At 37.3% G+C, this 14,926-nt stretch overlaps 1 protein-coding gene across 3 annotated transcripts in view; it reads left to right on the top strand.

The window, feature by feature from the left end:
- The window catches only part of UBQLN1 (ubiquilin 1), a 48,731-nt gene that overhangs the window by 20,887 nt on the left and 12,918 nt on the right, over positions 1-14,926 (top strand). For all 3 annotated transcript variants that reach the window (XM_020966916.2, XM_020966917.2, XM_020966915.2), the window contains exons 2-4: positions 3,383-3,534; positions 13,383-13,498; positions 14,345-14,607. In XM_020966916.2, coding sequence (XP_020822575.1) covers positions 3,383-3,534; positions 13,383-13,498; positions 14,345-14,607 — 531 coding nt within the window. The remainder of the gene's footprint in view (positions 1-3,382; positions 3,535-13,382; positions 13,499-14,344; positions 14,608-14,926) is intronic.

Raw genomic sequence — 14,926 nt, 5'->3', positions numbered from 1 at the left:
GTCATTTAGCCTTAATCACCTCATTGAAGTGTTGAGCACTCCACTTTTCTAATATGTGAGCACTTTGGGCCTGTAGTCAGGAGTTTCAGGAATGGAAAAGGTTCAGAACAGTGCAGTGGAATGAGAGGAAGTCCATAAATACAGTAGAAGAGATTACTTGGGCAACAGTGAAAGATCAGGTGAGCTTATACATCACAAGCTGATGGATAGATTAGTTTAATTTTTCATGACTTGCTCTATCGTGTTTAATTTATCAACCTAGGAGCTTGATTGGAAAATGAAGATTGGAGTAACCCAGGTTTGAGGGTTAGCAAGTGGGAGAATTAGGGTAAAGTCAAAAGGTTGGAGGTTTTGTGGGGTAGTGTTAAAAGCAGCAGACTCTAGTGTTGCCTGGGTGTGGAAATGAGTGAAACGAGACTTAGCATGGGGAGAATAAGGAGGGTTTAAGGAACCGGAGGCTGTAGCAAGGGTAAAGAAAGTAAGTAAGAAAGAACAGAACATGGTTGTTAATGTTTGTGGTGGAAAGAGAGAAATTTCAGTGGTTAAGGTCTTTAAGGTGGTATCCCTGGGATGACCAAGGCTGGTGTGTAATTATAGTGGAATGGAGAAGAAATTATTGAAGCTGAGAAATTAGGTGGTTCATGATCTTAAAGTGGTCGTCTTGAATATTACTATGGGAAGTTTTGTATAGAAGACTGAGACAAACGCTAAAATTATTGAAAAAGCTGGATGATAACAAAGATTAATGAAATGGTAACAAAGCTAGATGGATAATACAACAAAGATAGAAAAGGCAAGTAGAAATTGAGCAGAACTGGAGATTCAAGAACCTGCCTTAGGAAAAACAGCTGAAGGCAGTTAATATTTACCTGAGAGCAGGAGTAGAAGTGAAATATTCTTAAGGGAAGTTTATTTATTGCAGGAGGTTCTTAACCCAAGGCCCCTGAACTGATTCTTAAAATATTTTGATAACTATATTTCAGTATAATTTCTTTCCTTTGTAATCTTATGAATTTGAAACATTCTGGGTCAGAGGTTGGGAACCCCTTAATAAAAGAACTTGTTTTAAGATTTGGACTCAGTCAGAAGGCTACACCGAGGGATCTAGAAGGCTACATGTGGCCTCAAGGACACAGGTTTCCCACCTCTGTCAGGGTCTATAGGCTTCACTGGACAGGCCAATCAACACCTTATTATTTTGTTGGGTACTAGGGCCCTGGTCTTTAGTGCAGCCGGGTGTTGGCAAACTATTTTTTGTTAAGGCTGAACTAAAAATGACTTCTAAAATAAGCCATTTGTTGTGTTTAAAAATGTAAAAGACATTCTTAGTTGGGGGTGGGAGGTTAAAAAAAAACTGGGGATTGACTGAATCTGGCCCTTAGGCTGTAGTATACCAGCCCCTGGGCAAGACATTAACATTCTTGGGAACCAATAAAGAGAGGCATTAACTGCTGTACTGTTAGCTTTGAGACTGGCATGGAAAAGACAGAAGAGGGTGGGGGCAGCAGGTTAGGACAGCCAGAGGAATGTTTTTGTGACTTTAACCTATTTCATTATGGTTATGTTCCTTTGAGAGACAAGTGGTAACTGTGCAAAATATATATGATTCTCCATACTTGAAGGGCAAAAATGTTGAAGAGTGCTCTTTATTCTAGTTCAGAGGTTCCCAAACTTATTTGGCCTACTGCTCCCTTTAAAAAAAAAATTACTGAGCACCCCCTGGAAATCTACTTTCTTTAACTCTTTAACGTTTTTTTTTAATTATTTTTCATCATTTCAAAAATATAAAAAATTAAAAAAATTCATCTCAAATTTAAAAATTTATTGTAAATTTGTAGTTTTTTTCCTGCATTGAAATTTTGATGATGCAATATTGCATCATGTCACCATAGTATCGTATTGTAAACAAGTCATTACAGGCACATATTACTGCTGGTGCATGCTGGACTTCCTGACAGTGTGGGACACTACATGATTGCCTGCCAATGCTTGTTTGTTAAGACCTCTTCCTGAACTTCACCATTGACCAGTTTTGTGTGCTTATTTGGAAAATAATGTAATTGTTATGACTTTTAAGTCTGTTACACAGCAAATGAAATGTGTAAATTTTTCAAAATTTTCTTATCTATTTTTCCTTATGCTTACATGGCTCCCTTATTTTTACTCAATGCCCCCCATTGCACCTGAGGCTATTATGCCCCCCTGGATTGTTCCAGCACTCCCAGGGGGTTGTTTCCCCAACTTTGGGAACTTAGATATCTGTCTTAATAAGGAAAATGAAGTGTTCCCTGGAAGAATAGGAAAAATGCTTTAAAGTGAAGACAGAAAAAAAAAAAGATCTGAAGAAGCAAAGAGGAATCAAAACCTGTGTTAGGAGATTGAGGGTAAAAGACTACAATGTAGAGGAGAAGAGGAAGGAGGACCATCGAACCTCTAGGTCTGTGGAGTACATTGTCTAATCCTCTTATTTTACTTATGAATACTGAGTCACAGAGAGATTCAATAAATTTTCTGAAGTTTAATTCAAATGTAGTGTTCCTTCTGTGCCAGTTTGGAGTAGTGGAGTGTATGAGATTAGGAGCCATGTTCAAATTCTGCCTCAGAACCTTGCTGCTAACTGTATAACTCCAGGTCAAGTCACTTAACTTCAGGGCAGCTAGGTGGTGCAGTGGATAGAGCTTCGGCCTTGGAGTCAGGAGGACCTGAGTTCAAATTTGACCATAGACCAAACACTTGACCCTTACTACCTGTGTGACCCTGGGCAAGTCACTTAACCCGTATTGTCTCACCCCCCCCAAAAAAAAGTGGAAGAAAAAAAGTCACTTAACTTCTCTGAACCTCCATTTTCTTATTTTTAAAATGAGTATAGCAGTAACAAACACAGGGTCATTGTGAATATCAAATGAGGTAATGCCTGTAAAGTTTTACAAACTTTAAAACCTTATAGAAATGTTAGCTCTGATTAATATTATAGTATTTCAAGGAGAAGTTAAGTATTACGGTACATGAAGATATTTCCAGGAGGAAATATAGTAAAAGTTAGGGGACGACAGTGTGGGGCAAGGCTTCAGAGAGCGTATGAACAAAGATAAATCAGAGAAACAGAAACATTGTAGTGTAAGTGCAATACATACCACTGATCCAGTAATTTAAAATGGCTAAGTTCTAGAAGCAGTCCTTAAATTTGGGAAAAAAAGAGTGGTGGAAAATTCCAATATTTGGATATTTCTGGACTGTTCTTGGCAATTAAATTAGAGCTTGTTTGTTTGTTTGCTTTTTTTACTTGTTGGCAATTCATTCTTCAAAAAGGTGGAGAGGGAGGGCAAGAACACTAATTGCTCTTATGGACTTGCATATTAATTTCGCTCTTTATTTTATTTAGTTTAAGGAAAAAATCTCCAAACGATTCAAGTCCCATCCTGATCAACTTGTGTTAATATTCGCTGGAAAAATTTTAAAAGATCAAGATACTTTGAGCCAGCATGGAATACATGATGGACTTACTGTTCACCTTGTCATAAAAACACAAAACAGGTAAGCTTTGAATAAACAGTGTAGGCATATTTTTCTTTCAGTATCTCACAGGTAAGCTTTGAATAAACAGTGTAGGCATATTTTTCTTTCAGTATCTACCTATTCTCAATAAGATTTTATTTCCCTGAAATAAGGGACTATTTATAAACTTTCTAAGAAGTTCAATTCCTCTTTTACCACTGTTGACTGTAATGTGTTATTAGATCAAAGTTGTTTGAAATTATATTTACTAATGCTTAACTGGTGATTAAAGGGTTAATAACTTAGTTTTTAAAACTCTGGGTGCTTTGCCACACTGATTTTTAATATGGTAATATTGAAACTCACTATATGTTCGAACTTTGAATTATAGAACTAATGGTATTTTAAACAAACTGAAACAATAAATTGAGACTGGAATCCTGTCATTTGAGATCAGGCAGTGGTAGAAATATAAATGGAACTAACCAATCTTCTTGAAGGCTGTGATAGTATAAATTTTGCAGTTTCCAACAGTATGTTTAGTTTTCTGCTATTCATAAGAAAATAGCTATATTTCAAGTCACTAAATAAACTAATAAATGCTAGTCTGTAAGAGAATTTTGCTTAATTCTTCTGAATGTTAGCAACCAGGACAAATTTGAGACAAAAATTTTAGTTTATTGGGGTAGGGCAGTAATTGATCTGATGTATAGTGTTGATTTATTTAGAATTCTTTTTCAAGGCAATCTCTGATGAGGATAGCTACTGTTCTTTGGAACTCTGAAGTTGGAACTTTAATTCTCAACAGTATATGTAACACAAACCTTAATGTCAAATAGATTTACTTTTTTGTTTTGTTTTATTTTGGTGGGGCGGTTGGGATTAAGTGACTTGCCCTGGGTCACACAGGTAGTAAGTGGTAAAGTGTCTGGTCTGAGACCGGATTTGAACTGACTTCAGGGCCAGTGCTCTATCCACTGTGCCACCTGGCTGCCCCTTAGCTTTATTTTTAATTGATTGCATTAGCAGGTGGTTTTCCCACTTAAATTGATAACTGATTTATCTCAGTACTGTTCTCTCCATCTTCACTAGTACCCTTACTCCTTTGACCATTTGCTTGCTCCTTGACAAACCCCAACTCTGGATTATTCCTGTCATTTACCTCCTTTGTTCCCACTCATATACTGCTGAAGAGAGGTGGAGAATTGAACCATATTTAGCCCACTACAAATTTATGTTACCTATCCTTAACAGTAGCAAGATAGTCCTTAAATCCATAATATCAAATAAGATAAAATTTAAAAGTGCTTAACACAGTGATTAGCACATATTAGGCACTTAATAAATGCTTCTATTTTTTTAATCTCCCCACTCCCCTGCCCCCCCTCCCCCAGCAGTGGCTGTTCCAGTCTCTAAGTCTTCTATATCAGCACCTCCTGCTGAGGATTGCATCTCATACTGCAGCAAAAAAAATAAAGTCCATTTTTATGAGCTCTTACTTCTCCTTTTCTTGTCATTTTACAACCCCAGATTTCGTCTCTTGCTATCTCCTTTCACTGTGATGAAGAGCTGACTTTTTCCTTGACAAGGCCAACCCCCCTACATGTATCTTTGATCCTGTCCTTCCCTATCTTCTCCAGTAGATTGACCCAGCATTATCTCTGTTCTCACTTTTCATTCTCTTCCTGTCCATTGGTTCTTTCCCCTGCTGGTACAAACATCTCCCATGTTCTTTTAAGACAATTTAAAAAAAGTTCTAGATTTTACCATCCCCATTAGCTGTTGTCTTGTATCTTTCCTTGTCATTTTAGCTAAATTTCCTTTAAAAAAGCCATTATATACTCAATGCTTCTACTTCTCCCCACCCCACCCCCCACCCCTTATTCTCCTACCCTCTCCATTTTCGCTTCTAATATCTCATAATTCAAGTGAAAATGCTCTTTCAAAAGTTTCCAGTGATCTCTTAAATTGCCCATTCTAATGGCCTTTTCTCAGTCCTCATCCTTGAATTCTCTGCAGTATTTGACACTGTTGACCATCTTTTAGTCCTGGATGCATATCTTCTCCTCTCTGAGTTTTCATGTCACTCTTCTTTTCTTGGTTTTTCTCCTGCTTTTCTGAGAGCTGCTTGTTAGTTTTCTTTGCTGGATCTTGAGCCATGTCATCGTCACTAACCGGGTGTCCTTCAGATACCTGTCCTAAGCCTGCTGTTAGTTACTTGATGATTGTGTCAACTCCCATGGATTTATTTCTCTTGGTATGTTTTCCAGATCTATAATTTCTAGATTTGTGTCCAGCTAGCTATAGTCTCTCTCCTGAGTTCTAACACTGTGGTCCTGACTGTTAGATATTTTGAAGGGATTGTCTCAGTTGATAACTCACACTCACTATCCACCAAACCTACTTCTTTATCTTCTCTCCCAAACCCACCTCTCTTCCAGCCTTTCATATTACTATTGAGTGAACCACCATCTTTCTAGTCATCTAATTTTGCAACTTTGCTATTACCCTCAACTCCTTAGTGTCGCCTCACATGTCTAATTGGCGTCCAAATCTGTTTCATTTCTTTCTCTGTAGCTGTTCTTTTTTTTTTTTCTTGGCGAGGCAGTCGAGGTTAAGTGACTTGCCCACGGTTACACAGCTAGTATCATGTGTCTGAGGCTGGATTTGAACTTAAGTCCTCCTGACTCCAAGGCCAGAACTCTATCCACTGTACCACCTAGCTGTCCCTATAGCTTCTCTTAAATATGATCCCTTCTCCTCACATAGTTTAGGCAAGTCCCATCTTCTCTTGCTTACATTGTTTCATTAACTTTTGAATTGAGTCTCTGTATCTTAAGTTTCTCCTCACTTGCTACTAAAGTGGTTTTTTTTTTTTAACATAAATCTGATTATGCAACCTACCCCAGGAAACTCCTGTGGGTTCCCTATAACCTGTAGGATCAAATATAGATCCCTCTGTTTTGTGTTTAAAGCTCTTCATAGCTTGCCCCCCTCCTGTCTTTCCAGTCTTCTTATACTTTATTCCCTCTTTGTACTTTACGTTCCAGACATACTGACTTGCTTGCTGTTTCTCTAACATGATGCTCCACTTCTTATCCCTTTACCTTTCTATCAGCTTCCTTCAGGATCAAGCTAATTCTCCACCTTCTGTAGTACTTTCTTGGTCTTCCTGACTGCTAGTGCCTTCTTCTATGAAGTTTCCTTAACATCTACTTTGTATTTGTCTTGTTTATATACATATAGGTTCATGGTCCCCATTAGAATGTCAGCTCCTTGAATATAAAGACTTGTTTTTGCATTTTCTCTATGTAATCAGCACTTATCACAGTACCTGGCATGTACTAAGTGCTTAATGTTTGTTGGTTGCTGACTGATTTTTGGTGAGGCATAGGTCACTGAATATTTGAAGGTTGTCATAGATAAATGAGAAAAACAGATGCCAGCAAGTACCACAATAAGTTGTCGTTAGGTTGAGTTGGAGGTTCCATTTATCACTCTTCTTGGGTCACTGACCTAGAATTACTATAGAAGGGATAAGTATGAAGAGATTTAAGTTCTCAATATACTGTCAGTTCCTGATGGTCCACATTAATGGATGGATGTCCATGTTTTGTTTGTGTAAACATGGCATTGTCTTAGGAAAATATAAGTGTTCTCCCTTGTCCCTCCTGCTGTTCTGCCCCACCTGTAAGAGAAAAGAAAAACATCTAAATGATAAATCAGTTCTTATTGAGGTGGTAAATACCTTTAACAGAAGCAATGTGAATAGAGTTGGCCTTTGAAGAAGACCTGTCTCTGATAAATGACTGAAGAATTTTCCTCAGAGCCAGGAAGACCTGCCTCTGACAAGCTGTGTAGCGCCAGGCAAGTTACTTCATTTTCAAGTGTCCCAGATAACTTTTTAGAATTATAATTTGCAAAAACAGGTACCAACATACATTGGCAGAAGGAGTTTCACATCCCACTGGTGTGCTGGAAAATGTTAGCAAGTGGTTCTTCATTGGGGGGGCGTGGAGTTTGCCCGTGACACACTTGTAATATTAATCTGCATTATTAACATTTTCTCCATCACTTTTTTTTTTTGGCGGCTAGGCAGTGGGGTTAAGTGACTTGCCCAGGGGTCACACAGCTAGTAAGTCTTATGTGTCTGAGGCCAGATTTGAACTCAGGTCCTTCTGACTACAGGGCCAGTGCTCTATCCACTGTACCACCTAGCTGCCCCTCCATTACTTTAAGTCTAGAGTCACTAGACCTGTACAACCTGTGGCCCTCAGGCCATGAGAGGCTGGTGGGCCACAGGTTGTGCAGGCCTGCTCTAAACAATCAACAGAACAGTAAATCAAGTCTCAATTTGCTGATGTCTGAGGTATAAATGCTCACACTGAAAAATTTAACAATTGGCTTTTGTGAGCTGGTACAGGCCAACTCCAGCACTGTGCTGCCTGTGCCAGGATAATCACAGATCCAATCCAAAAAAGGTACCTTACATTTGATGCTCTAACAGGAATATTTTATTTGTAGAAGAATGTGAGATCAGTAGGTAGTTCCAACAGAATGAATCTGATGGTGGACATTTAGGTCTTGGACTTTCCTGGCCTATTCCTTAAATAATACCACATATGCTCCCACCCCTTTATAAATACTTAATAATATTTGGTGCATAATCCACTGAACTGATTCATAGCAAAGGACTGACTTTGGAGAACAAATGGAATCCCTTACCCCTAGACTAGGTAGGATGACTGAACCTATTTGGTGATGATCAGGCATTGACTAAACTTAAGTGGTTTTCAAAAACTTGGGAGCAATAGAATAAATGATCATAAAATACAATGCTGAGTTTTTCCTCTAGGTTCATGAAAAATAATGAATGATGACTTAATAAGGACCTTGAGCAACTAATCCTAACCTCTAACTTCTAGGTTAATGCTAAAGTGCTCTAAATTTATTTGGAGGAGACTCCATTAAATTCTAAAAGCCAACATTTAAACATACGTCTGTTAATTTGCTTCTTGAAGTGGGGGATTTTCATGAAGTCAGTATCAAATAATAATAGGCTAACAAAACTCCAGGAAGGAAATGACTTTTATTTCCATGGTAGATGTTTGAGATTTTTTCCAAAATCATAATAAATGATGACTTTTCCTTTTAAAAGTGATCAGAGTGGGGCAACTAGGTGGATGGAACACTGGCCCTGGAGTCAGGAAGACCTGAGTTCAAATCCGGCCTGAAACATTTGATACTTAGTAGATGTGTGACCCTGGGCAAATCACGTAATCCCAATTGCCAAACAAAAAATACAAAAAGCAGTGATCGGGGTAGAGTCAAGATGGTTGAGTAAGTCAGGACATTACTTGAGCTTTCCCAAATTCCCCTCTAAACAACTTTATAAAATAATGCCTTGAATCAAATTCCAGAGCAGCAGAACCAACAAAAGATCTGGGTGAAAAGGAGGTCATCAGGAAAGATCTGCTCACGGGGGTAGTTGTAGTCTAGAGCACAATGCAACGCAGGCCTCCCTCTGGCCGTCTGGCAGGCCAGCAGTGGACATTAGGGACAGTGGCAGCTTTGGGAGCTGTCAGTTCATGGACAACTGGTCAGAAGGAGATTACAGGGGCCCTTTGCCAGCACTGGGTTTAGGACCTTGTTGTATTGCCCATACACAGTTTCGGGTCACAGTCCCAGGATGTAGAGGAGCATTAGCCCACTGATGCTTGTGGCTGCATAGGAGTGGTGACCCTAGTCTCAGGTCCAAGGCTGAAAAGAGCACTGACACAACCTCAGGAGAGCAAGAGCCCAAGTCACGATTTCAGGGTCATAAGCAGAGAAAAGACTTGACGCTACAGGGGAGCCCTGTGGTCACAATTATAGGGCAGAGAAGAGTTCCTATGGTCACTCACAGGCCAGAAGAACAGTGGTACCACACTTCTCTTTAGATTGAACCACCTTGGAAGAACAGAAAACTTTTGCATACCCCCAGAACTAGCTCTGAAAATAGCAGCATGAAAAATCTAAAGCACAGGACATTGTCCCCGTCACCCCAAGACCACAGCCCAGCTTTAACATAATGTTTTGTTAAGAAATAGGCCGAGTACCAAAAAGAGAGAAGGGGGGGGTGGAAGAAAAGAAATAGGCTGAGCAAACAGCAAAAAAAAAGAACCTGGCCATAGAAAGTTACTGTGGTGACAGGGAAGATCAAGACACAAACTCATAGAAGACAAGAAGTAAAAATGGCTACATGTAAAACTTCAAAGAAAAATATGAATTGGTCACAGGCCCAAAAAAGAATTCCTGGAAGAGCTCAAAAAGGATTTTAAAAACAAATGTGAGGACTGAGGAAGAACTAAGAAAAGGAATAAGAATAATGAAAGAAAATTAGGAAAAAACAGTCAACACCTTGGTAAAAGAGGCACAAAAAAAATATACTGAAGAAAATAGCATTTTAAACAGAATTGGCCAAATGGTAAAAGAGGCACAGAGATCCACTGGAAGAGAACTCCTTAAAAAGCAGAATTGGTGAAATTGAAAAGGAGGTACAAAAGCTTGCTGAAGAAAATAATTTTTAAAAATTAGAACCAGGTAAGTACAAGCTATTTATTCCACAAGACATCAAAAAACAATATCAAATCAAAAGAATGAAAAAAAAATAGAAGAAACTAAAATATCTCATTGGAAAAACAACTGACCTGGAAAATAGATCAAAGAGAGATAACTTAAGAATTGTTGAATCACCTGAAAGCCATGATCAAAAAAAGAGCATTGACATCAGATTTCAAGAAATTATGAAGGAAAACTGCCCTGATATCCTAGAACCAGAGGGGAAAATAGAAATGATAAGACTCTACGGACCACCTCCTGAAAGAGATCTCAAAATGAAAATTTCCAGTAATATTATAGCCAAATTCCAAAGCTCCCCAGTCAAAGAGAAAACATTGCAAGAAGCCAGAAAGAAACTATTCAAATATGTGTGGAGCCACAGTTACTATCACATAAGATTTAGCAGCTTCTACATTAAAGGATTGGAGGACTTGTAATTTGATATTCCAGAGGGCAAGGGAACTAGGATTACCACTAGAATCACCTACCTAGTAAAACTGAGTATAATCCTTCAGGAGGAAAAAATGGACATTTTGAATGGACATAATGAAATAGAGGGCTTTCAAGCATTCCTGATGAAAAGACTAGAACTGAATAGAAAAATTTAACTTTTCAAATACAAGACCTAGGAGAACATAACATGGTAAACATGAAAGAGAAATCATAAGGGATTTAATAAGATTAAATTGTTTGTATTTCTGCATGGGAAGATATTTCTAATTTCTGAGAATGTTATTATTAGGGCAGTTAAAAGGAATATATATATATGGCACAGGTGTGAGTTGACTATGATGGGATAATATCAAAAAAATAAAACAAAGGGGTGAGAAGGGGATGAATACATTGGGAGAAGGGGGACAGGAGAGGTAAAATGGGGTAAATTATCTCACATAAAAGGCTCAAAAAGAGGAGCTTTTACAGTTGGGATGATGAGAGTGGTGGTGGCCAATGCTTGAACCTTAACTCTCATCAGAATTGGCTCAAAGAAGGAAGAACATACACAGACAGATGGGCATGGAAATCTATCTTGCTGTACAGGGAAGTAGGAGAAAAGGGGAATAAGAAGTGGGGAGTGGGGAAGGCAGTACTGATAAAGGGGAGGGCAGATTGGGGGAGGTGTTAAGAAGCAAAACATAATTTTTTAGGAGGGATAGGGTGAAAGGAGAGAGGAAAAAGGATAAATGAGGGGAAAATAGGATGGAGGGAAATAGTAATCATAACAGTAAATGTGAATGGAATGAACTTACCCATAAAATGGAAGCAGATAACAGAATGGATTAAAAACCAGAATACACTTGTTTCATTTATTTTTTTATATCAGGCATTTGGGGTTAAGTGACTTGCCCAGAGTCACAGAGCTAGTGAGTGCTACATGTCTGAGGCCGGATTTGGACTCAGGTCTTCCTGATTCCAGGGCCAGTGCTCTATCCACTGCACCATCTAGCTGCCCCAATAATTTGTTGTTTAGAAGAAATACAGTTGAAGCAGAAAGATACACAGTAAACATAAGGGGCTGGAGCAGAATCTATTAGGCTTTACCTGAAGTTAAAAAAGGTGGGGGGAGGAGCAGGAATAGCAATTATCTCAGAGAAAACAAAAGCAAAAATAGATCTAATTAAAAGAGATAAACTGCAAAACTTATATATTGCTAAATGGTACCAGAGACAATGAAGTAATATCAGTCAATACTAAATATATATCTACCTAATGATGTAGCATCCAGATTCTTAAAGGAAAAGTTAAATGCCAACATTCTCATTTCAGAGCAAGAAAAATGTAACCATAAAATAAATAAGAATGTTGAGGAGATGAATAAAATTTTAGAAAAGTTAGATATGACAGACTTCTGGAGAAAACTGAATGGGAAGAGAAAGAAGTATACCTTTTTTTCAGCTATACATGGCACCTTCACAAAAACTGACCATGTATTAGGATTTAAAAACCTCACAAACAAATGCAGAAAAGTCTCATTTCTCAAATATGTAGAGAACCGAGTCAGATTTCTAAGAATACAAGTCATCCCCAGTTATAAATTGGTCAAAGGACGTGAACAGAGAGTTTTCAGAAGAAACCAAATTCTTTGTAGTCATATGAAAAAATTCTCTGAATAGCAGCAGAACTGCAAATTCAAACATTCTGAGGTACCAGTATTTGCTTTCCTTCTCAGGGAGAGGAAGGAGAATTTGGAACTCAATAAAAATGAAAAATTGTTATTACATGTAATTGGAAAAAAATTAAAAGATTTTATATTGTTATAAACTACTTTTTCTTTTCTAATATTAAAGTATACTTATACCCAATGATGTTGGCTAATTGGTGGGTGGGTAGAGTTTCTCTAATGTTTTCATGACTTAGAGAATATTCTCCAATTTTTCATTGTTCCTTGAGAAATCGAGTTTACGTATTTTTGACGTATATTTATATATAGTTGGTTGTTTCATGAACTGATCATTTTGAATTGGTTTGAAAATTGACCCTTTAGAAAGTAGGAAACTGAGAAACTGAGTATTGTTGGTAGAGTTGTGAACTGGTCCAACTATTCTCGAGAACAATTTGGAACTATGCCAAAGGGCTATAAAATCCTAGCCTAGCAATAATATTACTAACTCCTATACCCGAAAGAACAAAGAAGGATGAGGACATACATGTACACAAATATTTGTGGAACCTCTTTTTGTGATGGCAGAGAATTGGAAATTGAGAGGATGCTTATGAATTGGGGAATGGCCAAACATATTGTCATGTGTGATTGTGGTGGAATATTGTTTTATGTAAGAAATGCCGAAGAGGATGGTTTCAGAAAAACCTGGGAAAACTTAAATGAACTGATTCAAAGTTAAGTGATCAGAATGAGAACATTGTACACAGTAGCAGCAACATGATAACAATAATCAACTGTGAAAGACTTAGCTACTCTGTTCAATACCATTATTACCCACTAAGTTCCAGAGGACTCATGATGAAAAATGCTATCCATATTCATAAAGATAACTGATTAATAAGTGCAGATCTGAATGCAGATCAAAGCCTTTTTTTATACTTTTTATTTTGTGCAACATGGCTAGTATGGAAATATGTTTTACCTGACTTTACCTGTCTAATAGGTATCATAGTGCTTGTCTTCTCAGTGGGTATGGGAGGGGCAAGAGGGAAATGAATTAAAATATAAATAAATGAATATAAAATTGGGAAATGTTTAACACAACAAATAAAAATGTAACCCAGAAATTGACTGTTTAGTATGGGTTTCCTAAACTTTTAAAAATGATTACATTTTTCCCCCCCAGACCTCAGGATCATCCAGTTCAGCAAACAAATACCACTGGAAGTAATTCTACTACATCAGCATCTCCCAATAGTAACTCCACACCAGTTTCTACAAATAGTAACCCTTTTGGTTTAGGTAAGGTTTTTTTTTTTAAAGTAAGCTTTAGTAGGGGAAAGGGAAAAAAATTATTGGCAAATGTCTACAAAAATGGGAGTAAATAGTTTCATCTATAATTAGATGTTATGAAAGAAGGTAAATATATTAAAATGTGGAAGACCCCTGTTGTGGTATTAATCTTAAAAGGAACGAGGACAAATGTATATCTTCAGAATAAGCTTTCTTTATCAAAGTTAAAGAATTATAAAAGAGATATAGAATGCTTTCTATCTTGACCTACAATAATTTATTCTGGAAGTTTAAATCTTAAATAGACTTATTGAAAATTCTTTTTGGGGTGCAGTTAATGCCATTCATAATTTATATTTATGTATACACATATAAATGTACACACACACACACTTGTGTATATGTGTATGGGTACTGGAAAAACCAACTAATCCAGACTCTTTAACAGAAGACTAAATTGTAGCCCCAAGAGGTTATGACTCAATTGCTTTATAAAAGGAATTCCTTTTGATTGTGTAAAGTAGAATGCAGAATTATAATATAGACTTAAAATAACCGTCAGGTAACAGTTATCAAGCTGAGTTAGCAAATTTAGTATTTTTGAGGATGTCTGTGTTAAGCAATTCACATTTTGGTCTAAGTACAAAAAATAATTTAGCATCTTTTATAGAATTTATGCAGCAGTTTGGGCCAAACCAGTGAAATAAACAAATTTCCTTTAGGGGGCTTATAAAATACATTAGATCTTAGTATTTGGAGACCAGAAGAAAAATTTAAATAGAAAATGAAATAGCTTTAAAAATCAAGCTACAGCTAACTGATTTTATATTTATGCTTTCTTCCCTTTGCCCTTAGGTGGCCTTGGAGGTCTTGCAGGTCTGAGTAGTTTGGGCTTGAATACATCCAACTTCTCTGAACTACAAAGTCAAATGCAGCGGCAACTCATGTCCAACCCGGAAATGATGGTCCAGATTATGGAAAATCCCTTTGTTCAGAGCATGCTTTCAAATCCCGATCTGATGAGACAGTTAATTATGGCCAATCCTCAAATGCAGCAGTTAATACAACGAAATCCAGAGATTAGTCACATGATTAACAATCCAGATATAATGAGACAAGTATGTTAAATTCTTTTTGGTACAGTTAATGCTGTTCAAAACATATACATGTAAGTGTGTATATGTTTATGGGTATGTGTGTATATTTATATATCTAGAGATTTCTGATAGAGTTGGCAGGTAAGTTTTGTTCTGAATCTATGATTTCATCAATGTGCATTATTCCTTTTTCTGCAGACTCCCTCTACCAATGTAGATCTACAACTTGTCTATAACTTAAAGTTTCTAGGGGATACTAAAAGGTTAAGTATGACTAGGCTGTGGTTATGCAACATCTAACCATTGTGGCATCCAAGTGTCACATTGTATGTGAATTGTC

The sequence above is a fragment of the Phascolarctos cinereus genome, unplaced genomic scaffold, assembly GCF_003287225.1.
Source record: "Phascolarctos cinereus isolate Bilbo 61053 unplaced genomic scaffold, phaCin_HiC Scaffold_4;HRSCAF=312, whole genome shotgun sequence".
Classification (NCBI taxonomy): domain Eukaryota; kingdom Metazoa; phylum Chordata; class Mammalia; order Diprotodontia; family Phascolarctidae; genus Phascolarctos; species Phascolarctos cinereus.
The sequence above is the reverse complement of the archived record's forward strand: the minus strand, read 5'-3'. Positions and strand labels throughout refer to the sequence as shown.